At 35.3% G+C, this 23853-nt stretch overlaps 1 protein-coding gene across 1 annotated transcript in view; it reads left to right on the forward strand.

Moving 5' to 3' along the window:
• LOC134529824 (polyadenylate-binding protein 1-like) overlaps positions 1–23853 on the forward strand; it is a 31725-nt gene that overhangs the window by 926 nt on the left and 6946 nt on the right. Inside the window, exons 2-8 of the mRNA XM_063364311.1 lie at positions 4548–4741; positions 6954–7232; positions 9882–9998; positions 10446–10640; positions 11205–11420; positions 12040–12289; positions 19731–19888. Of these exons, the coding sequence (XP_063220381.1) occupies positions 4548–4741; positions 6954–7232; positions 9882–9998; positions 10446–10640; positions 11205–11420; positions 12040–12289; positions 19731–19888 (1409 nt within the window). The remainder of the gene's footprint in view (positions 1–4547; positions 4742–6953; positions 7233–9881; positions 9999–10445; positions 10641–11204; positions 11421–12039; positions 12290–19730; positions 19889–23853) is intronic.

Below are 23853 nucleotides of genomic sequence, written 5' to 3' on the forward strand. Positions count from 1 at the left end.
GGGGGGGGGGGGGGGGGCGTAGGTGGCAGGGGGGGTTTAGGAAGTTTGCTAGTGTCGCAAGCGATTATAGCTGGAAATGCTCTGAAATAAGTCCATTAATCTCTAAACGGTAGACGAGTATTGAACATCATTTTAAATTTGGTTTGTGTTTTTTAATATTTTAACCCTAAAATATTTAACTGTCTTGCCAAAATAGATGTAAGCACAGACATTAAAAAAATAAATTATTAAGGCCTGTTTGGTTAGTGTTTCCTGATTTAACACACTAGTTCTTATTTGGTTGGTTTTATTTAGGCTACTTTAATTATAATTACCCTATATACAACATGCATGTTAAGCCCAGTTTAAATTTGATTTGTCATAGAATACACTTTATGAAAGTACATTGACACTAAACAAATCACACAATTTTCTAACAATATTTATTTCCCAAAATTTTTTCCCTTGAACCATTACAGATTTTCATTTTCCCCGAAAACTGCATTTTCAAATTACTAATGGTTTCTGAGAAATCTGCAAGTGTGCATTGCCATTAATTTGAGGGAAATTGTGGTATTAATGCCATTGAAAATGAGAGAAATGTTAAGAAAATTACTATAATTGCTGTAAGAAAGATATTACACCAGTTAAAATTACATCTAAATGCAAGTTTTCAACTTGCAGAGAAGACAATTTTATAGACTTAAAAGCACATTTTCCATTATCAGCTTTCCTAATTAAAACTGCAAGCATCATGTACAATAGGATCAATGGTTACCATATAATGCCATCAGGATAAAAGTTCAGGATCTAGATATTGCATATAACTACTAACGTGCAACAATAGGTTAACACTCCTCTATTTTGGGGATGGGTACATTTGAGATAAAAGGGATGACTCCTTGCCACTGGGTGAAAGTCTAATTGCAAGCATAATAATCAATTCAATTCACTTTGAGAGGAACATTGAGATGTTCAAGATTTTAAAAATGCTTTGAGGAAACATGAATTCAGTGAGGTGCCCAAGGTAATGAGAAATCCTCTGACTATATTGAGTAAAATTCTGCGTTACATCATGTTACACTCCCGTAAACATGAGCCATGCTTACATCAGAAAATACATCACTACAAAACCAATGAATGCTCTACGAACGACCATTAATTATTGCTTCCAGCCAATTGATGCTTTCACTTAGCAATTAACATTTATGAAATGATGTTACAACAAATTCAGTATTTTAAAAAATTCAGTACTTACAACAAATTCAATTTGAAGATACTTGCCTCCAACTCAAAACTATGCTAGTCAAAATACTTCTTAAAATCATACAACACACATGTTAAAATACAAAGTATTGTACAATTTTAAATTAATTCAAATTCAATTAACCAAACACAATTGTTCCATAGATAGGTTTAAAATATAACATATATTTGGAAAAAAAAATTTGCTATGCAGAAGCTGTTAGATTAGACAAATACCAAATTTTTAAATAAAATTCTGGAAATTGTAGTTTAAAATTTCTTTCATTCTATTTAATGATTATTTTAAGTTGTATTCTATATTTGAAGTAGTGGTTTACCATTTTAAACAGTTATTTTAGGTTATTTACTTATAAAATACTGTTTAATCGTGTGAATGGTTGGTCAAGTAGTCTAACTTAAGTTAAAATACTGTAAACTTGTGCATGTATGGTTAACAACATTTGAAGTACTGAACTGTGGTTTTTGGGACAAGTATTACTCAAAAATACCATTTTCAGAATTTTTATTATTTCAGGAGAGTATCTACTGTACTCTACTGTAGGAAATTAATCAATGCAGTGACCTTTACTCCACCTACTATTCTCATATCACAGTATTTGTAATATATAAACCTAACCATTCGTTAAAATGTTTTAACTATTTGAAGTACCTATCTCTCGTAGAAAATGATTGTAAGATATTTTGGAGGTAAAAAAGCATTTTGGAATTGTATTTATTTTTTTAGAAAAAAAGAGATACTTTTAGAATCACCCTCTGTTCCATATTAGACTACTGTGCGTAAATTAAATGTATTTTTATGATTACAAACTTGTACATGTACAAGATCCCAACTAAAATTTTAATTCTCAATCTTTTCTCCATTGTCTGAGAAACATAAACAATACCCATGAAGAGGTAAAACATGTGAACAACATAACTTTATAGTTTGTTATGTTTAGGGTCAAATCAGTTGTAGATGGGGCCTTATGCAATAATGTGTCGCGATGTGTTGAATACAAGCAGTTGGCTTCAAAGTTTTTCATTTCACAGTGTCTAGAAGTTTTGCTGACAGCTGGTGAGAAATACAGTGGTACCATCTATTCTTGAAAATTTTTACATTTGAAATAAAAATCGATACAGAATAACTTCTTAAGCGTACATTACATTTTATTAATTCGGACTTCAATCAGTAGCCTTATAAACTGTTTGATAGTCACAGCTATTTGTGCATTGAACCCAGTCTCCAACATTTTTGCAGGACTTTCTATATATGTGCTTAACGTTGACACATCTCGGTGTTCCTATATTAATAACTATGTAATTAAATAGGTAGGATAATCTTGAAACTATCTAAGCAAATATAACTCGGGCGAAACACCGAAGAGTCACAACCAATTTAGTTATAACTCTCACAACAGTAGTTGAGTGTAATAGGTGGATCATAGACAAAGGTGATAAACTAAGCAAGGAAAAAACAGAGCAAAGAAAACGGGAACCTAACTGACTTGTAAAATTGTAGGTCGAATGGGGATGTCGACGAGTTCCACTTCACACTTGGTGAGGGTAGCCCGAGGATTACTTGATGGAGGTGGCAGAAATAGCGGCGGATGCAAGGGAATTGAAACGCAGCCAGCCAGAACTAGTGCAAAACTAGCACACTGCATCTCGAAGCCAAACGTCATGAAGGAAGGGAGTACAGTCCCTTGATCAGCGGCTACATTGTAGGTGGTAGATTGGAAATGCACGGTGGCGGACGCAAGAGCTGGAGAGAGTCTGAAGGCCGGCAGAGTCCGAGATGAAGGTCTACACGTGGACTGCACGGGAGTCACGGGGTCTTCAAAGACAACTAAAAGAGAAGGGGGCGAAGCTACGTGAAGTAGGGGAAGAAAAGTGGACGGTGACGCATGGTTGATGACACGGTGGTAAAGCATGCCGCCTGGGGAACGAGGTTCTGGGAGGCGGTGCTTCCTGGCGAGAAGGAGAGAAGTTTAAAAGGGCTTCAATTTAGTTCTGCACTGGGCCACGAGAGTGCACACGAGTGCAAGCTAGGGCGTGGTTGGGGCTCACGGGAGAGGGAGATGGTCACAGCGCAGCCCCGAGTTCTCTGAAGAACAGCAAAGAAACGGTGGGGGCAGGGGTGCAGGGTGATTGGAGGCTATGTCGGGCGTGCTCTGGCCCCTGGAACGGGAGCCGCGCACCTAAATGAAAATGCCAAGATTAATTTTAAATTCATTCAATCAGGGGTGGTTCAAGAAACTTTAGAAAATTGTTCAGAAACTATTGGTTTCATTAATTTGCATTTAAAAATGTTCTTTTATGCAGTGTGGACCTGCCTCTGATGGCAGTGCAGTAGAACCCCGTTGTATAATTTCTCAAGAAAGCAAAAGATAAAAAAAAAGCAGGAAAATGCTATTAGCAGGAAAATGCTACTAGCAGGAAATATCAAACTATTACTTGTCATTGTTTGAACCTTTTACAGATGGACTCATTAAGCCAACAGTTTTTCTTCGTATTTTGTCATGCTGCCAGCTTCTATTTTGTTTGTCTATACAAACACATTTCTGTAAAACTGTTCCACAATTCACGCCGATGGTTTTAAGAGTGAAAATGCCTATGACCAATTTCTTCACCACTCGAACTTTTTATTTATTCCTATTTATAAATGAATTAGATTCGACTCTTTATCAGCAATAGAAAAAGTTTTTTTGCCATTGCAGAATGGTTGGCAAACTAAAATTTGTAGAACTATGTACATACATCTGTAAACACACCATAATATAACTAGTAATGGAAGGATTAGTTATTTTATTTTCCAAGACAAGGGGCCAATAGACGTGTAACTGTGAACGTATATACCTTCAATATACCTAATACACAGCGTTAGCCAGTGTTAACTTGTATTGCTAGTGTTATGACCCCCTTCTATTTGGTTTATAAATACAATCCTATTTGAACAGTGATTGTAAACAAAAATATATTGCAATTGTAAAGTAAACTGTTTAATGTGTTTAAACTTCATAGATGGGATAAGTGTTGAAATAGTTAGGTATACAAATTTTTTTGGTATTTGCTAAATTTTAGAAAGCAAACATTATAAGCAGGAAATGCATAATTGTGAAACTTTATATCCATTATATAAATACATTTTCCTTATGGGGAAAATGTTGGGACTGAGAAAATATGATGTTCTAAGCAGGAGAACACAACAGGATTAAATTGTACTTCTATTCATAAATGTCTTTGTTGCACAACTGTTCCCTTCAAACTATGTTAAACTTCTGTGTGTGTTTCTGGTAAGGTCTTATCAAGGGTTTTTTTTTCAGCGGAAAGAGCGTTGGACACCATGAATTTTGACATGATAAAAGGCCGACCCATTCGCATCATGTGGTCCCAGAGAGATCCTTCTCTGCGCAAGTCTGGGGTTGGCAATGTGTTCATTAAGAATTTGGACAAAAGCATTGACAACAAGGCCATGTACGACACATTTTCTGCCTTTGGTAACATCCTCAGCTGCAAGGTAGTCTCCAGTTCATAAGTCTCAAAGCTTTGCTGTTGATAGTCTCCTGTGTAAAGTGGCGATGCTGTTTTTTCTTGTGGTATATTGAATATATTTTTTTATAATAATAAAACACGTTAACTCCATGCCAAATATTTGCGTAAAATTCAGTAAAGTTAACAAAATTATATGAAACAAGAGGACATTAAAGGAAGGGTGTTTTTAACTACACTCAAACTTTGGGGGGTATTTAGTTAGACATAGGTATTTGGAACAGAATTAATATGACTTTTAGTCTAGCTAGTTTAAAGTAGGTAATGTAGTGGAGAAATTGCTTGGTTCATTTACGACTAACCTTTTTGGCTATATGAATACACAAAATGGAGTAAGCACATTCAGTATAATTTGATCGCTAGGCATTAGCAATGGCAATGAAAATTTGATCATTTGTTTATTGAAGGCATGAATGACAAAGAATTGCATCAATATGTGTGTCGGTAAACATGGTGGAAAGTTTATAACACAGGTAAAATGCTCAAGAAGCACCGCTATCATTAAAAATAATTTTTACTCTAATTTGTGCAATAAATGTGTTATCCCAAAAATTATTTGTAATTATATTTTTTCAAAATACTTGTAATCTTGGCAGCATTTACTTTCAGCACAAGGAATGCTGATAGTTGCAGCAGCTTTTATGATACGGGACTCTTAAAAGTGTTATTGAAAGTAATCAATACTGCATTGCTCTGAATTCTGCCTGGCACATAGAGGCAATAAAGGTGGGTTTACGATTGAAAATTAAGAATTAAGACTTAAAACTTAGTCGTGTACTTACCATATGACTGTATGTAAACTAGTGGAATGGTTTATGATTGTCGTGTGTGAATTTTGACGGGTCGTGTGCGAACCATATGATGACTTAAGACTTAACAGAAATGGTTATATTTATATTTTTCGTTAAGACTTAACTTAAGGGAAGTGACCAATCACAACAAACTGGAACCTTTCAACCGGAAGTTTATGTCATTATTGGACCGAGCGAGGCAGTATTTTGGGTTATAATTCGTATATTTGTTATTTGTAATCATCCATTTCGAAAAATAGATATCCCATTTGTCAATAACCTATTTGAAACCTGCTTCTCCGTTTCGAACAATGGCCGACCATGTGTTTTGTGCTGTGATTGGTTAGAATTAACGACTTCTATGTCAATCATAAACTGGAAAATGTAGTTTTGACTTAGTCGTGTGCTCTATGTTAAGTTATAATTCTTAAGGAAATCAATCGTAAACCCAGCTTAAGTACTTTCATTCCGTTCGTACAAATATGTGTGTTTATACGTATTGTTGCGCCCATCTGCCTATTACTGTGCAGTCGGGGCCTAGGTGGGTTCGAGTGCCGAGCGGTACACTCGCTGATAGCCAAAATTAAGGTATAGGTACCCCAAGAAGGAACTCCATGAATCTGTGGAAGATCTCTTTTACTCCTGCTCCCAACTCTACACTTCATTTACGTACAAGTCAGCTACAACCATGATTACATTCTAGACATCCGCTCCCTCCGAGAGCCTAGCCTCCTCTGCGGTTCCCCAGCGTCTCTCGCATCAGTCCACCGCCAGCAACGCCTTAATCAGGCGTCCGGTCACGAGGCACTCAGGCTTCCAGGAATCAGCAGCGACACACACGCACACCATCCTTGGTTTGTACAGCATACAGAGTTCCACAGACAGTTCTGTGTACATGCCTGCTGACGTTTTCAGATTACAAACATTGCTACGCATCAGCCAGCTAAGTGCACATGTACCCTTTCCACTGAATCGTAAGAACTACGTACCATCTTTATAAATGTCTTAAAACGTATGCTTAAATGAACTAAATACAATACAAAGAATACAAAGAAATAATCTTGTCGATATGTCTATCCTCCCGGAATCCCGGACACAACAGTATTTGTAGTACTTAACCTTGGATCTAATTTTAATTTTTCTTTTTTCAGTTGTGGCAGTAACATGAGCTTTTACAGTGTGTAACTTTATATTTTTGGAACAAGTTACTGAAAATGGGCTACCTTTATGAGCTGCTGGCTAAAAGTTTGGCATGCCAATGTTAGATTTGGATGGCATAGGGATGTAAAATTTATTTTTAATGTCTGCATGTTTTCTTTGCCACTGCATTTTAGTAAAGATGAAATGATTTGATGAATTTCATGTTTTTGTTTACCATTTTGCTTTCAGGTTGCTCAAGATGAAAACGGCCAGTCTAAAGGTTATGGTTTTGTTCATTTTGAAACTGAAGAAGCTGCCACAAAATCTATTGAAAAAGTGAATGGCATGTTGTTGAATGGCAAGAAGGTTTTCGTAGGAAAGTTTGTGCCTCGTAAGGAACGTGAGAAGGAGCTGGGAGAAAAAGCAAAACTCTTCACAAATGTTTATGTAAAGAATTTCGGAGAAGATTTTAACGATGAACTGCTGAAAGAAATGTTTGAAAAGTATGGCAGGATTACTAGTCACAAGGTAAGAGATCTATTTCATTTCATTTGCAGTGTAATAGGTGGAATTTTTCCTTAGGATACATATGAAATGCTAGTAGTGTAGTCCAAACATATTCATGAATATTTCAAAATGCAGCAGTAATATTGTTTTTTTTTTTATAGAAATTTTTAAATGTTGGCCACTGCTTGCGAATATAAGCATCATTGAGCACTTTGACTCCAGCAACCAGCAATTTGCAGTGACCACTAGCCAAGAGAACTTAAAACATAATGACACATTCTCCTTTTCGATTAGCGGTCTTGTCACGCAGTACAACTACCTGTAGGTCCTTGACTGCCTGTTTTACTTTCTCTTCCTCTTCCATTCTCTAAGTCTGCAGGTAATAAGTGTGTAATGTATGCGCATGAGGAAGATCTTCCAAATGTACAATACAATATTACATTCCCATATACTGGAATTCAAAACCTTATTTTTTTGTTCAGTTTACATGTTTTTAAAAACTTTCAAGTTCATCTACCTTTCACATATTTTTCAGCCATTCAGTTTTGGCAAGTTGGTTTAAGTTTTTTCAGTGGTATGTTCACTGACAAAACACTAACTGTCATCAGCTAGATTAGTTTTCTCACCCTTAGCTTCTAAATAAATTGATGCTTAGTTCCAGAACCTGATCTTTGTTCACCTTATGCAATGCTTGAAATTTACAGTTTTTCACTTTTTTCCAATCTACATGCACATTACAAAACTTGCACATCATTAAGCCTTTTTCTTTATTAAACACACAAAATCTTTTGTCTGCATACTCTTTAACTCTTTTGAAAATACTCTCAACTCTAGGTGTTATTGTACGCTTTATTAACACGCCCCGAAAACATTTAACGGAAAACGATCATAGAATGCCGAAGGATACACACTTGTCTAAATTAACTCAATAGAGCATTTCAGTACCATTAATTTTATATTTGATATTTCATAATAACTACAAATGCTGTCTAAGATTTGTCTGCGAGTGGATGAAATCGCCTCTCTTTATTTTATGGGCACGGGAAAAAAATGGTCAAGATGACATCGTGCACATTATCGCTTTGTATTTTAAACAATGTTTTGTACATTTTTCAGAATGATTCAGCATATTATTTCACAGAAAAATTTTAATTTCATGCAAGTATCCTGATTCTGCTGTATTTCGTTGAACATACAGATTTCGCACATCACAGCAAATTTTGTTTAAACGAAATGATGTATATTAACTTTAAATCACTACAAGTAAGAATATTTGTATTACACATCATGTGCAAGAGATTTTTTTAAATTTTGCAATTTTGTCATTAATGAAATATGGCTGACCTAGCTATTAACATAAAAAAAAGTTACTTAACTATAAAAAAAATGAAAAGTATTAACTGCTGAAATTCGTTGATGGAAGTCATTCACATTTTCATAATATAATTAAATTAAATTAATGATGTGTTGTGTTTGGCTGCCACTGTAAACAATTACTCGCAGCCGGAATGTATGAGTTTGAGTGCCGAGCAGTGCACTAACTTGGTGCCAACTTAATGGATATTTACCCTGGGAAAGAACCTAGTGCCATTAGTTACATCTGCGCTTCTACTTACTAAGTTTCTCTTGTACATAATGTGCACATCAAGTCACCTGCCAGCAGCAGGTTTAATGTCTACAAAGTTCGTAAGCCTGACCGAGAGTCCGTCTCGAGCCCTGCGTTGCTGGCATATCTTCCATCATGGGCAGCACGGGGCTCTCCCGAAACTTCAGTACGTCATAGTTGCACACATGCAGACTCATGCTTAGTTCGTGCAGCACAATGAGTAAAATCCACTGGTCTATGTACTTGGCCGCTGATGCATCTTGATGTCAGCACTACTGTCCACAGAGTACAACCCGTTCTACGCATCAGCGGGCCAACTGCGTGTGTGCCATCTCAAACGAATCACAATAAATTATAGCTTAATAACCAACCCAGTAATTAGATACTATTTAAATTGGAGTTTAAATAAAACCGTTGCAAACCATTCCAATAAAATAACCATTTCTACATGTGTCCCTTCCAGAATTCCTGGAAATTTCAAATTAATGAATTTATATAGTTTGTAAGGGTCTTACAGTTCTATTTTTTATTTCACAATTGATGGTATTAAACACTTCATTAGACAAGTACAATTGAATGTGATGTTACTATGTAGAAATGACTTGTTGAACTTTATAAAGAATTTTGCTAAAATTGACAAGCATGCAGATCGTAGTTTACAAATGTTGATGGAACAGGTGTGCTAGAAAGAATTTGTTAAATATTTCATTGGTATTCTAATAGTTAATAAATAATAAACAATAGCATGTGTGTGTGTGTGTGTGTGTGAATAAGCAAACCATATGAGACAAGAAAACAAGTGGATAGTTCCATGCTATTGCAAAAGTAAATACACACTTTGATGGGCTTGGTGTTTATTAAATGTTTACTTAATGCAAGTTTTTAAATGTTGCTGCTTTAGTTAGCTTGAGGTGTTGGTTTCTCTCATGTTCTCATAACTTGTTTCCGCCGCACCTTATTCTGTGGGCTGCCAGGGACAACTAGTCTGTTCCTTGTGTATAGTATGTGGCTTCGCAATGAATCAGCATGTGCATAGTTTAACTCCTGTTTGTTATGTGTTACAGGTAATGAGCAAAGACGATGGCAAGTCTCGTGGCTTTGGTTTTGTTGCGTTTGAAGAACCCGAGGATGCTGAGCGGGCTGTAGATGATTTGAATGGAAAAGAAATAATAGAAGGAAAGGTGAGTTGGTCTGTTCTTTAAATGTAGACCATAAATTTGAAGCAGCCTTTCATTTAAAATTGTAAAGATGTCCAAACATTTTCCACATTTTTTCTTCTGAAAGAATATAAGTTTTTGAGTGCTCTTGGGGCTGATATCATTTTTCTTCATAATCATTATGAATTTGTTAATGAATCTTAATGTTTACAGTATTTGGAAGCACCACATGACTTCCGCTCGTCACAAAGTGCTGTCACCTTATGAATGTGGCAATTGAAGATTAGCAAAATGTATGGTAATTTTCATTTGGAAGTTTACAAGAAATTTTTAACTATGTTTACACTGTACAAAAAATTAAAGTAAAAGTTGGACCAAAGATTGGGAGGGAGGTTTTAAGATAATGAAAAATAAAACAAGTATCATTTAATCATGGTTTATGTGTAATGTGTCATTTTTTTTATTTTTCAGCCGTTATATGTTGGCAGAGCTCAGAAGAAAGCAGAGCGTCAGCAAGAACTGAAAAGGAAGTTCGAACAATTAAAAATAGAAAGATTAAACAGGTATCAAGGTGTGAATCTGTACGTGAAAAACCTTGATGATACCATAGATGATGAACGGCTTCGCAAAGAATTTGCTCCATTTGGAACCATCACAAGTGCCAAGGTAATCTACATTTATGTGTCTATGTGTGTTTGGGGGAAGTACAGTAGCTCCCTGTGTTAAATAACATGCTACATTTTTATAAAATCACAAATACACTACAAATGAAATAAATTAGACTATAAGCAATATAGAAAGCATTTTTTTTGTGCCATCGCAGAATGGTTGGCAAACTAAAATATTATAAAAAAGATGAACGTACATACACCAAAATGGCAAGGAATGGAAGAATTTGTTATTTGGTTTTCCAAGACAAAGGTGCCAACAGAAATGTAACTGAAAATAGGCACCGTTGATAAATAGAATACACAGAGGTTTTCAATTATTTTTTTTTTTTTTGCATTTTTTGAATGTTGGAAAACAAACCTTTTAACAGGAAATGCATAATTCGTGAAACGTTTTACACAGGATGTAAATACACTGTTATGAGGAATGAGTTGGGACTTTAAAAATTTTATGTTATAAGCAGGAAAACATTATAGGCAGGACCATTATAACAGGGTTCTACTGTATATAATATAAATTTTCTTCCCCCACTTGTGAAGCTTGGGCATGTTCTGTGTGCAGGTTATGCTGGAGGAAGGTCGCAGCAAAGGCTTTGGATTTGTGTGCTTCTCATCACCAGAGGAGGCAACGAAGGCTGTGACAGAGATGAATGGTCGTATCGTGGGCACTAAGCCGTTGTACGTGGCGTTGGCTCAGCGCAAAGAAGATCGCAAAGCCCACCTGGCTTCTCAGTACATGCAGCGAGTGGCCAACATGCGCATGCAGCAGATGGGCCAGGTGAGTTTATCACTGCGCGCTAAGTGGTCTTTCGTTACCTACAAGAAAATCAAAATAAAACTTGTACAATGGAATGCATGAAAGAAAATAATGCCAAATATCATGTAGTTTTATTTTCAAAAAAATAATTGTGTGTATTACAAATAATTCCTTTCTTAATTGTCCAAATACAAACCTGGAACGTGTCCGTTAAGCAAACTATCTGTTATGTATATCTTTGAGGAAATGTGATTCAACTAGTTAAAATCACAAGTTTGGTTCTTAGGATTTCAAAAACAGTATATCGTGTTTCATCCCCTGATTGCAGTATAGTTAATGTGTAATTCTGTCTTAAGAAGTATTACGGTGCAAAAGGAAAAAAAAAATGTAGAGCGTAAAGATTTTTCACTTACCAATAATATTTAAAAAATTTCGAATTAGTGTGTTCTGCAAAGTTTTGGATGATAAAACATAAAACAAGCACTGATGTTATTTATTGTTTATTTACACTGGTAGTCGTGTTGGTGCTCTTATATCCTGTATAAGCTGAATTATAAAATATTCAGTTTGTAATGTCTGTAACTTAATTAGGTATAGGAATGTTGTGGTTGTAGAGATACGTATTGGTCTGTGTTTGCAGCAAATATTCCAGCCGGGCGGCGCGGGCTACTTCATGCCCACCATACCACAGCCGCAGCGGTTCTACAACCCGGCCCAGATGGCTCAGATGCGCGCCACCCCGCGGTGGACGGCACAGCCGCAAGTTCGCCCCAGCGCCCAGGGCGGGGCGTCAGCTTTCCCCACCATCCAGGCCCCGTTCCGCACTGCCCCGCGGGCCCCGGGCTCCCAGCCGGGCAGCATGCGCAACGTGTCTGCTCGTCCAATCACAGGTGAGCTGCTCCCGTCAACCTCTACTTGCTACTCGGACAGCATTTAATACTATAGCTCATCAAGGGTTGTTTCCGAACTTGCAAATTTCATTATGCTAGAAGAGGCTTATCGAAGAATAAATCATTCTAACTTATTTTATAAATATTGTTTTTTTTTTTAAATTATTTTAGAAAGACCTTTCTTAATGATTTTTGTGAAATTTTGGAGCTTAAAACTGTTGGGCTTTTAGAAAAATTAATGGGCCATTTGAAGGTAATGTAACAACTTTTTTTTTTTTTTTTTTTAAATTTGCTTTAACCTTGAGCAGTTTTGAGTAAACATATTTTTAGTATGTGCATCTTTAGTACATTATTGGATTAAGACTAAAAAAAAAATTTTAGGGGTATAACACTGTCTTCATAGCTGTAGGCCTGCAGTTTGATCATGGTTATCATGAATGTTCCACATAGTTCTGATTTTTGTTTTAATACATTGAATTCTCTTTATAAAGTATTCGACGGAACCCAAAAATTGAAGACTACATAGTAGAGAGGTACGTTATAGGTAGGGACTGGAAAATGTCGTCGTTTTGAAAGTGCAAAAAGCGGTGGTTTGAATTCTTAAAAGCGGTGTTTTCATTTCGGTGTTTTCACCAATGTGATTTTTTTGTGGATTCCCAAAATAAACAGTCAAAATTAATATGAACATTATATATTGATACAGAGATACTTGTAAAAACATTCTTAAAGCCTTTACAATGAGGAAATTATTATTTACTTATCGTCATATCTGTACATAATTTTAGCTTCTATATTTGTTAGTAATGCTTTTAGCAAAAAAATTCACAGTTTCCTGCTTGTCACAGATCATAAAACACAATACATAATATTTACAGCTGCAAAGTTGAATACAGTAGAACCCCTGTCATACACTTTTCAACGGAGGGCACAAAAATGGTGTATGATGCGGGAAAGTGTATGAAAAGGGAATGGCAATAATAAAAAAAAATTTCAATCTAGCATACCAGCCCAATGTCAGATTAAACTTAAATACATAATGTGTAAATAATTGCATCATATTAATGAAAGATATGAATTAATCATTATATATACATATAATAAAACTACCAGAAATGTAAAATACAGTCCATAATCAAGTAAAGCAGTCCTTTCTTGGAGAGGGGAAAAGTCACCAAGCCTAAATTAGAAATAAAAAAATTAGGCTATTGTAAAAAGAAAAATAGAAATTTTTGCTGGTTTGTTTCATTTTACAAACAACTTTATGCAACAGAACAATTTTCAATAAAATTTTAACTTGAGAACAGGGTGGCCAGCCAACCGGGAAATCGGGAAATACGGGAAATAGCCAGGATTTCTTAAAAAAACCAGGAATACCTGGAATCAACCAGGAATTTTTATTAGAACCGGGAATTTTTTTTATGAAGTAACGATCACAATAACATACGGCTGTTAAATGAGCACGTTCACCACCCGTCGAAGCACGGCAGTGTGCTCGTGTGCTATATTTTGTGAAAGTTAATTTGTTCATATTGCATTTAAAAACTTTTGTAGTACGTAAGAAACCGTTAACAATTCAGACTTCCATACTTATTATGTTTCTGTATTCAAAAGCAACAGCATTTTGGCTGAAAATGTTGTAGGATGGTAGTAATTTCTCGCACGGCATGTTGGTAGCACTAGTTTTGTATGTATATTTGTTTTTACTTTGCGCTCATGTTGTTGCGTCACGGTATCACGGATACTTTTCTCGAGTTTTTTTTAAAAGTTTAGTTGTGCGGGACGTTGTTTTGAATCTTTTAATCTAACATGTAATTGGCGCAGACTATCAAAATGTCAACGAGTTCGGTCACCACATACAATGACAAATGTACGGAAGAGTTTGAATGGGTGGAGAAAGATCCAAAGTGCGGGACGAACGCTATTTGCAATTTCTGTAATCTTAAAATCTATATCGGTAGCATGGATGGGAAGAACAGCATTAGCCAGCCACGCAAGAGGGGCAAAACACGTGCGTTTGGTGTCAAGTAATTTTTGTGACGTGAGATTATAAATTTTTTGTTGGTGGTAGGTTTTGTTTTAAGCAAGTTCATTGATTTAATTTTTAAGCCTATAGTTAAGTTGTCTATTGTTTAACGGCAATAAAACATCATATTGTGTGTGCTTTGTGTAACAAAAATGCAAATTGTATGCAAATATTGATAAAAACCACCCTTGAAAAAACCTGGAAAAAACCAGGAATTTTATTATCTCAGAAGAGTGGCCACCCTGAGTAAAATATTAAACAATCCGATCGTAAGAAAACAATAACAAACAAGTATATTCAGTTCAAAGATTAATGAATGCACAAAATATGAGATCCGTGCCTTGGTAAATCGCGTGCACCATTTTCATAATCATTCGCGCCACTAGTCTCGCTTGGTGCTGGCCATAGATGCTAATAGCGAAGTGCACAGTCTTCCCGATACTATCCATATCTATGGTGCGATAAAGTTATTTTCTTACGTTTGCAAAGGTAAACAATGAACGTTTTTCAAAATAAAAGCATTAAAACGTAGTTTATCAGGAGGAATATAACAAAAAAATTTGTGAATTTTAGGACTTTTCCGCTTCGTAAAAACGTATGAAACGGGAAATTAAAGATTTTATAAGTGTATGTTCCGGGAAAGTAAACCATTGTAAATATAGAACTTTCGGCGGGACCAAAATTAATCAGCGTATGACACGGGAAAATGTATGAAACGGGAACGTATCATCGAGGTTCTACTGTACATATGTAACACTAAACACATAGACATGGCGTACAACTAACACACTAAAACAGTGTTCAACCTTCAAAATAGATTTCACTGAGAATAGCTACAATTTCAGCATTAAGGCGCTGTTGTTGGTCACTTAGAACAGAACTGTACTTAGAAAAAAATCGTTCGCAGTCTGCATTTGCACAGGGCAACCATACACTTTTCAAAGCACCCTTAGAAAATTCTGGATGATTTACAGAAAGAGACAATAATATTGCAATCAAATCCAGTGATGCATTACTTTTGTCTCCAAACTGTTTCTTCACCAAGAACTGAAGCTCTTTATAGCCTTGAAGCAATTGACTTTCATCGCAGTCCTTGAACAATGCCATTTTCTTCAATTTTTTACCAAGATCTTTTGTTACTTCCGTAATTAAAATCTGTGCAGGGTCAAAAACACTCAGTTCAGAATAAAGATGACTTGCAGGATCACTTGAAATTAAAGCTAGCAGCTTAGTGTATCCATGTGATGCAGCTTTTACTAAGGCAGATTTAACCTGAGCTTTTGCAACATCTCTCCCACACGACTGCAGTGCTAAACTTGTTTCTTCGCCAAAATTTCCTGCTTCAGCAAGCTGCAAAACTTGCTCAACTTTGCGTAGGTTACCACACAAAATGTTGCTACAAGGATATGACGACCCTTCCAACAACTTCAAGTCAACAATTCCCTTTGCTGTTTCTTTGATGAAGGTAGCCTGCACCTTAACATTAAGGACCTGTTCCTGTGACAAACTTGCCAAATACTGAACTCCAACATTGCTAACTGATGCTATGTCGTCACTCTTCATGAACTCAACAATAGCTTCTATGTAGTCGGATACATAGGCTACAGACTCGTACCACGAAGACCATCTCGTGAGGACTGGCATTGGGAACAGTGGAACCCTTCCAGCTTCATATTTATCATCCAGAAATTGCCGGAACAGATGCTTTCTCTTTCGAGTGTTCAGGAACGCACTCTTGATTTTGGAAGTGGCATTTTGAAGTTCAGGAAGGTGCTTTCCCAGAACATTCAAAATCAGATTGAGTTTGTGCGCCCAGCACTGAATCACTACAACATTGTCCGACATCAAGTTGGTAAGTGTGTCAGAACACTTCCCCATGTATCGGGCTGAGTCTGATACTAAGGCCAGGACACTGTCATAGCTAATGTTATATTTGTTCAAAGAATCAAGAATAGCTCTTGAACAACTTTTTGCATCAGCTGTTTTAAGAATGTGGACATCACCTACTACGATTTCAACTTGGTGACTGGCTTCTATAATCTTGAAGATTATAACGAAAACACACCGACCTTGTTTTCTGTTGTTTCATCGCAGCATACCGCAAGGTGCTTTCCTTTGACCTTCTCCTTGATGTTTTCTTCCCTTTCCATATTTAATCTGGGAAGGTGCTTTTCTCGCAAAGTCTTTACACAAGGCAATGCGCCAGATCCTGAAAAAAAATTTCCTCAAAATTAAGACCACCATTAGCATAGTTTACTGGCATAACGATGTACTTCAAGTTAACTGTTGTTGTATATTGGGTCAATTGCAATTTACAATACTGGACATTTGTAGTTCAGGAAAACGTTTTATTTCCTAGGTTAGTACTACACTCGTTCAGGTATTGAAAACAAAATGAAAAGTTTGTTAGGTTAGGTCAGCTACTTTTAAAAAAAAGTTAATTGTAGTGGGGATGATTGGTTAGTTCAAGTACATTAAAAACAGTCCGGTATTGCAAACTACAATAGACCTGTTATATCTGAATTTTTACTTACCTTCAATAAATTCATTCATGAAATTCACCATGTGTTCATTGTTAAGTTTCTCAAGTGGTATGTTAGCCTTTACAAATGTTTCTGTGACACGTTTTCCAAGATAATCTGCCGATTTTTTGTCTTTGACAACTTTATTAAAGCATGATGCAACTGATGTTTGTAGTTTTGTAGTCTCTTCTTTTGTTGCTGCTAATGACGCCACGTGTTTTGCCGACTTTAAATGTTTTTCAATCGTGTCTTTTCGATCCCACGAAACTTTCGTGTTGCAAAACTTACACATAACCGTGCTATTATCTGTACAGTAAAACCCCTCCTTCTTATACTGAAATGCTCGATCCCTTGCACTTAATTTATTCCACATTTTTACTCGCTCACTAGTCACTATCCAATTAATAATCTTGTTAACTTGCCGATTTGCCCGTCGGAGTAGAAGCCAAAGTGAACATGACGACAGCAGCAGTTGCACACCAGTGAAAACTATTCTCTTTCAAGTTAATTTTTTTTTCTTCCGTGGATCCCAAGGAATTAAAAATAAAAGTGTTTATATACCCCGCAGTCTCCATGTAAATAATTTTATCTTTTTTTACCGTCACTTTTTGCCCGATGTATTAAGTAATTTTCTTGTTATGTTCTCCGTAATTACGTCCCAAAGTCCCACTCAATGGCGTGTTAATTTTAATCATGAATTTAAGTTACTGGCTAGGAGTGTTATCCGTAGGCCATAGCAGCAAAAAAAATGGCTGCGATGACTGGCGAAAGGAATGGTTTACACCGGCGGACTATTATTTAATTAAAATGAATCAACGTCACGTTAAGTGTTTCATATTAAAGCGGATGTTAGTTAATAAATAGAAAATCGTAAATTACTTAGCAATGATTCGCATCGCAAATTATTATAATACATAATAATAATTAATTATAAGTTTTACCCTTCATGTTTGTTTTGGTTAGGACATTTATTTCCTTACATTTTTTTATTCAAACGAACATATTGTTTGTGAATTGCGTCGATGCGTGTGACTGCGACTTATTTTTATGATTATGATACTAAATTTATAATAAATAAACCTTTTCGCGCATAGTTTGTTAAAATTCGTAGAAATTTCGTTTTTTCGCAACAAATGGTATTTTTCGCGTTTTGCACTTAATTTCGCGCGAATTCGTGAAAATTTCGCGATCGCAAAATTTTCTAGTCCCTAGTTATAGGGGTTGTTGCCAAATTGTCGCAGTATATCTTGTCAGTTTTAGAGCTGGGTGGGAAATGGTCAAGAGGGGAATTATTTGAGGTTATAAATTTCCATACTATTTCAAAGGAAAAATTTCATTCTTTTTATTGTGAACACCCAAATCTAGAGGTAGGCATTTTACAAGGGACGCAAATACCACAAAATAAGGAAAACCTTATTAAATTTTATGATAACTGTGAAAATAAACAAAAAGCCTAATTGGGGAAGCAGTGATGAAATTAGCTCATATTGACACATTTAACTAAAATTATTCACTTATTTGAGTATTTTACGATGGCCACATACCCATTTGGCAATGTTACAATCATCCTTACAGTGAATTTTCACTTGATTCTGGCATATTTATTTACGTTTGCTTTCATGGTGCAAGTTGCAGCGTCCATAGTGTCATAGATACATATATGCAGCAAGGAGTTGGTAAAGTGATCGTAACCATGTTTTCACAGTTTGTCAAAAGCACACCTGTGCTTTTGGTTGATATAGTACATACTTGGTTGAAGCCAATTTTGTTTATTTTTTCCGATACTGGGACGTGATATGAAATGAATAACTTATTACGTGTTTAATATGTCAAAAAAAAATTTATTCATGGACCAGATATGTTTTGCTACCATTTTGCAACAGTAGTGAAATAACTTCTATTGTTTGTGTTATGTTTCAAATGTTGTATGAAGTGTTGGTTTATTATCTTGCCTGTGAATAGTTGCTGCTCTCCCATCACACTTTTGCGTTAGCCGGGCTATTGAAAATGGACGTGGCGCTGGCCACTCAATTCAGCACAATTTTGCATTTATGCTTTCTTTGTTCAGGAGAGATGTTGAATATCCCATTTTAAAGTATTAATTAATTCAAAGAATTACTGTATCTAAATAAATGAATATTTCGAAAACTAATCTTCTAATGTTTTCATAAAAAAATGCTTAATAATCAATAACTGTTTCAGTGACATTTTATATCAATTTTTAGGTCATTTATCGCATGCACATAAACTTTGCAGTTTAGTTACTTTTTATTTTGGTTTTGCCATTAAAACTACATTGACTTTCATTAATGGGACAAAATTGTTCATCCGTCATGGCTAAAGTTCCGAATGTGTTGGATTGAAGAGCTTTTACTGTGATAACTTATTAAAATATGAATGTTTTGCGTATACATATAACCTTATTGATATCTCTAAATATTGGTAAAAGGTATTTAAACATTCTTTAAAATGTGAATTTGGTGCTTAAATTATTTTATTGAAGGATAAATTATTTTAAAAATATGTTTTTGGGTATGTAATGTTTTTGTTTGGTGGGTTTTTTAAAAGTGTTTTTTTTATTATGCAGTTCCACTATTAGAAGCAAAATATTCACACCATATTCAAGCTATTTGTGTTAATTGTGAGCCTTTGAAAATTGTTTAGGAAATTATTTAGATTTTAATTCAAATTCACAAATAGTTCTAATATTTAGTTCGAGTTAAGTTTAAATTGGAACAGTCTAATTTGCACAGCCCTAAACATAAATGTGGGTTGGCAGTATGCAAAATGTATACAATGATTATTGTAGAGTGTGAGGGTAGCCAGGGAAGGCTTTTGAGGACCTAATTTCTTAATCTGTAATTATCGAACTCCAATTTCTTTACTTTTTTTATAGGTCAACAAACAGTTGCATCAAACATGCAGAATCGTCCTATGGGTCCTCCAGTGTCTGTTTCGGCTCAAGGAAGGCCGGCTAATTACAAGTATACGCCTAATATGCGTAATCCGCCTCAGCAGACTATTCCAGTGGCTCAGCAGCCACCGGTGCAACAGGTTTGTAACAACATTTTTATTTATTTAATAGAGTTTTTGCGTATAAACAAGTTAGGTTTTGAGTGCTTAGTACCGTTACAAATTAACTTGTAAGCAGGGTAGTTAAGAGAAACTTAGAGCTCGGGGACGAATAATTTTGTGGGGCTCTTCCCAGTTACTTAATGTAAAAAAATTTAAACACCACAGTTTAAAAGATACAACTTGAAAGACACTAATTTATAGTGGCCATGGCTGTGACCTGTGCATGTTGTTTAACTCTAAAATTACCTAATGAATTCTGTTATCAATAGGCTTGTAATTTCATCCCACTCTCAGGGTACTCATGCATTAAACACAATCTGGAAACTCATGTGGGTCCCCGTGGTGCTCTGGCTGTTTTGATCCCCCTCCCCCCTCCACTTCCCTCTTGGTGGTGTGTTTAGGGCGATAGAACTTTTTAATAACCAAGTTAAACTTATTTTAGTCATTGCTCAATAGCTCTTCGCAAGGGGGGATTAAATTATCTGCGTAGTAATTATACTTAGCGTATTCTAGGCTTTTCTTATCAAGATTTTCAATTTACGAAATAAAATATAATGTATGACTGCATAAAGTATACATATCAATATGTGTTAAAAATCCCACATGGATGTTGGTAATACTGGTTTTGATTAGAAATTATTAACACTTGGCTTGTAATTTCCAAATGGCAGTACTTGCAGGTTATCGTGATAGTCTTCTTAAAAATAGTAGTTCTCTTCTGACTGAACACACTGGTTCCAATGAGGTTTCTACATTTGTAAGAATTTTTGGAAATCATTTTTCTTAAAGTGGTTAAAAACCCTCTCCATATTTGCTAGGATGTCTTCAATGGAGTCTCATTGGTTCCATTTCATCTTCATGATAAAATAGTGATTTTTGTAGCTAAGTATAAGCCTGATATGTTTTGCTCAATTGATTGTGTTGTTACAGTAGAACCCTGTTATAATGTTCCTGCATATAATGTTTTCCTGCTTATAATGTCATATTTTTAAAGTCCCAATATTTCCCCCATAAGGACAATGTATTTATTTCCTGCATATAACGTTCATAAATAGTGTAATTTCCTGCTTATAATGTTTGCTTTCTAACATTTAATAAATTGAGAAAAAATGTTTTAAAACCAAATTATTCCAACACTTACGATAAAAAGTTTCCTTTATGTATGTTTATGTTTACAATCACTGCCATACAATACATGAAGTTTGTTGAAATACAATTTTATGCAATATACTGAAGGTACACAATGTTCATAGTTATGTACAGTACAACCCTGTTATAACATTCTCCAAGGGACCAACATAAAAAAATGTTATAAGCAGGAAATCATCTTCACTTTGTAAAAATTACGCGTGGATTGATTAAATTAAAAAGTATAGGTAAAACAACACAAAATACAGGAGTAATACACTAAGTACAGCAATAGTGGAAAATTGGTTAATTTTATTTATAGATAATACCTAATAATATGCTAAAGAAAAAAAAATGTTTTGTACGATACAGTTCAGAGTTGAAACAGAAATATTCAACTCTTTTGCAATCACAACACGCGTTTAGTTGGGGTTCCTGTCCACTTGGTTAATAAACTGAATTTTTTCAGCTACAGAATATATTTTCGCTTATATTTATCGGCCATCATAGCCGTACAAAAACCTGAATAAAATTTCAATACGGCGTATTTTAATTAAATACGATCGTGACTACAATAAGTAAAAAAAATAAATAAATACGGTAAAGGTTAACCACAAACAAAAGCCGTGAATATATCCATAGAACAGTTAACCATCTCAAGGTGTTAAACCTTTGAAACAAAAACCAGCACCATAGACTACAGTAGCACTGTTTCCGACCATGTATCAGTGCACAAAATGTGCATCATAAGTATAAAGGAACAAGTCATAGGCTAACAAATGCGAACAGGACGCCATATTGATAGTCGATCCGGTGCAAGATGTGGAGTGCGTGTGTACCACGTCTATGGTGAACTACTCAAATGTAAACATCTGATGTTTGTTTTGTATATGCGTGCTGTATTTTCTAGCTATGGTTTCGCTCTAAATTATGACTTTGAAGGAAGGGATACTCTAAATTGTGGCAGTTATCAAAGCAAATTTGAACGTTAAAGGCGGGAATGTAGAAATTTTAATATTGTTACAGGCGGGAAATTAAAGCATTGTGATAAATGGAGAAATGACGGGACCATGAAATTATGGTGTTATAGGCGGGAAAATGTTAAAAACGGGAATGTTATAACCGGGTTGTACTGTATAAGTTGGCACCCTTAGTCAACTCTTCTCTTCCTTGCCATTCTAGTGGGTATTCAGATGCACGTACATAGTCCTACGATATTTATGTTGCCAACCATTGAGCGAGGGCATAACTAAAAGTGTTTTCTATTGCTTACAAATAATTTTTTTTTCATTCATACGTAGGAATCCCAAAATTAAACATTTTCAGGTGGCGAAGGAGTAGACGTTCTCACTCTTAATGTTGTCATCATGAATCGTGAGACAATTTTACAAAAAATGTGGCAGTGTATCTTTAAAGACAAACAAAATTTAACCAGGGAACAAGACGAAGTTGAAAAATTGTTGGCTTGTTTCAGAAAATTCATGTATCAAGTATACTTTCTTTGGTTTTAACATTAAAGTTGTTTACATAGCTTGGTGAGTCCATTGGTACAAAGCTCGAACATTGATAAGTGCTAAATTGAGATTTCCTGCTTATAACGTTTTCCTGCTTATAATGTTTTTTTCTTGTGCTCCCTTGAAAAACATTATAACAGGGTTCTACTGTACTTACTTTTCCACTGGATAGCTGATATATTATTTCAACCATGAAAACCTTAGCTGATAAAATATTAGTGTTAAAGTGTGAAATATAGTTTTTTCTGAAAACGGTTATAACACGACGTCAGGTGCTAATATTTATTTTAGTTTTTTTTTACTCAGGATGCTTGTAAGATTACATTTCATGCAACCTAGTAGGTAAATTAAGCAATTTTATTTTAAAAAAATTTTAATGAATTAGATGGTTTAAATTTTGTTTCTAGATTGACTTCCAAAACAATTGACCTACAAAAAATGCTTGAAAATGCATTTCTTTTGTATGTTTGTGGTTTACTACACATCATACATAGATGGTAGTACAGTACTAACAATAAATGATTACAGTAAAACCTCGTATTTACGTTCTCGTTATTTACGTTTTCCCGCAAATAACGTCATTTTATGTAGGTCCGTTTTATTGTACATTAACTTTCGTGTTGCATTTTCCCTGAAATTACACCGCTACGTAACCAAAAAACCCGGAATGTACGTTTCAAAACACGGTAAAAATGTAAATACTCGTCACGTTAGTCATAGATGTGAAAAGTTTGAAGTAGTTCGCGTATTGTCTGTAACCTTTCGTTTTGATGTATCGACAAGTTCTATGGTGCCTCTCCTCTACTAACGTTTTAATCTTTGCTGCCATAGAGAACTTTCGTAGCAGAACCACAAACGGTTTTATTTATGGTGTCATAGAGCACTCTCGTAGCAGAGCATAGTCCGAAGCGCTGAGCTATCGATACTACCGGAAAGCGCTCATACACAGTACGTATATTTAGTAGTGCTGCATTATGTACAGTACATATCTATGATGGCTTTCATTGTTTACATTAGTCAACGTCCGTTTTGGTTAGCACATGTTTTTTTATCGTTCACAATATTATTTATGGCAAGATTTTGATTGAAGATGGATAGGTATAAAGTTCCACGAAATACTTTATCTATTGAAGATAAAATTAAAATTATTGAGAAGTTTGACAAGCATGTGGGTACCCGAGTGGTTTTGGCCAAGGAACTGAATATTCCTGTTAGTACTTTAATGTGTTGTAAACAACTATTGTTTGTCTTGTAGCACCAGTAAATGCTGATACATTTTTTTAAGCTAAAATTTAGCATTAA

The sequence above is a fragment of the Bacillus rossius genome, chromosome 2, assembly GCF_032445375.1.
Source record: "Bacillus rossius redtenbacheri isolate Brsri chromosome 2, Brsri_v3, whole genome shotgun sequence".
In the NCBI taxonomy this organism is placed as follows: domain Eukaryota; kingdom Metazoa; phylum Arthropoda; class Insecta; order Phasmatodea; family Bacillidae; genus Bacillus; species Bacillus rossius.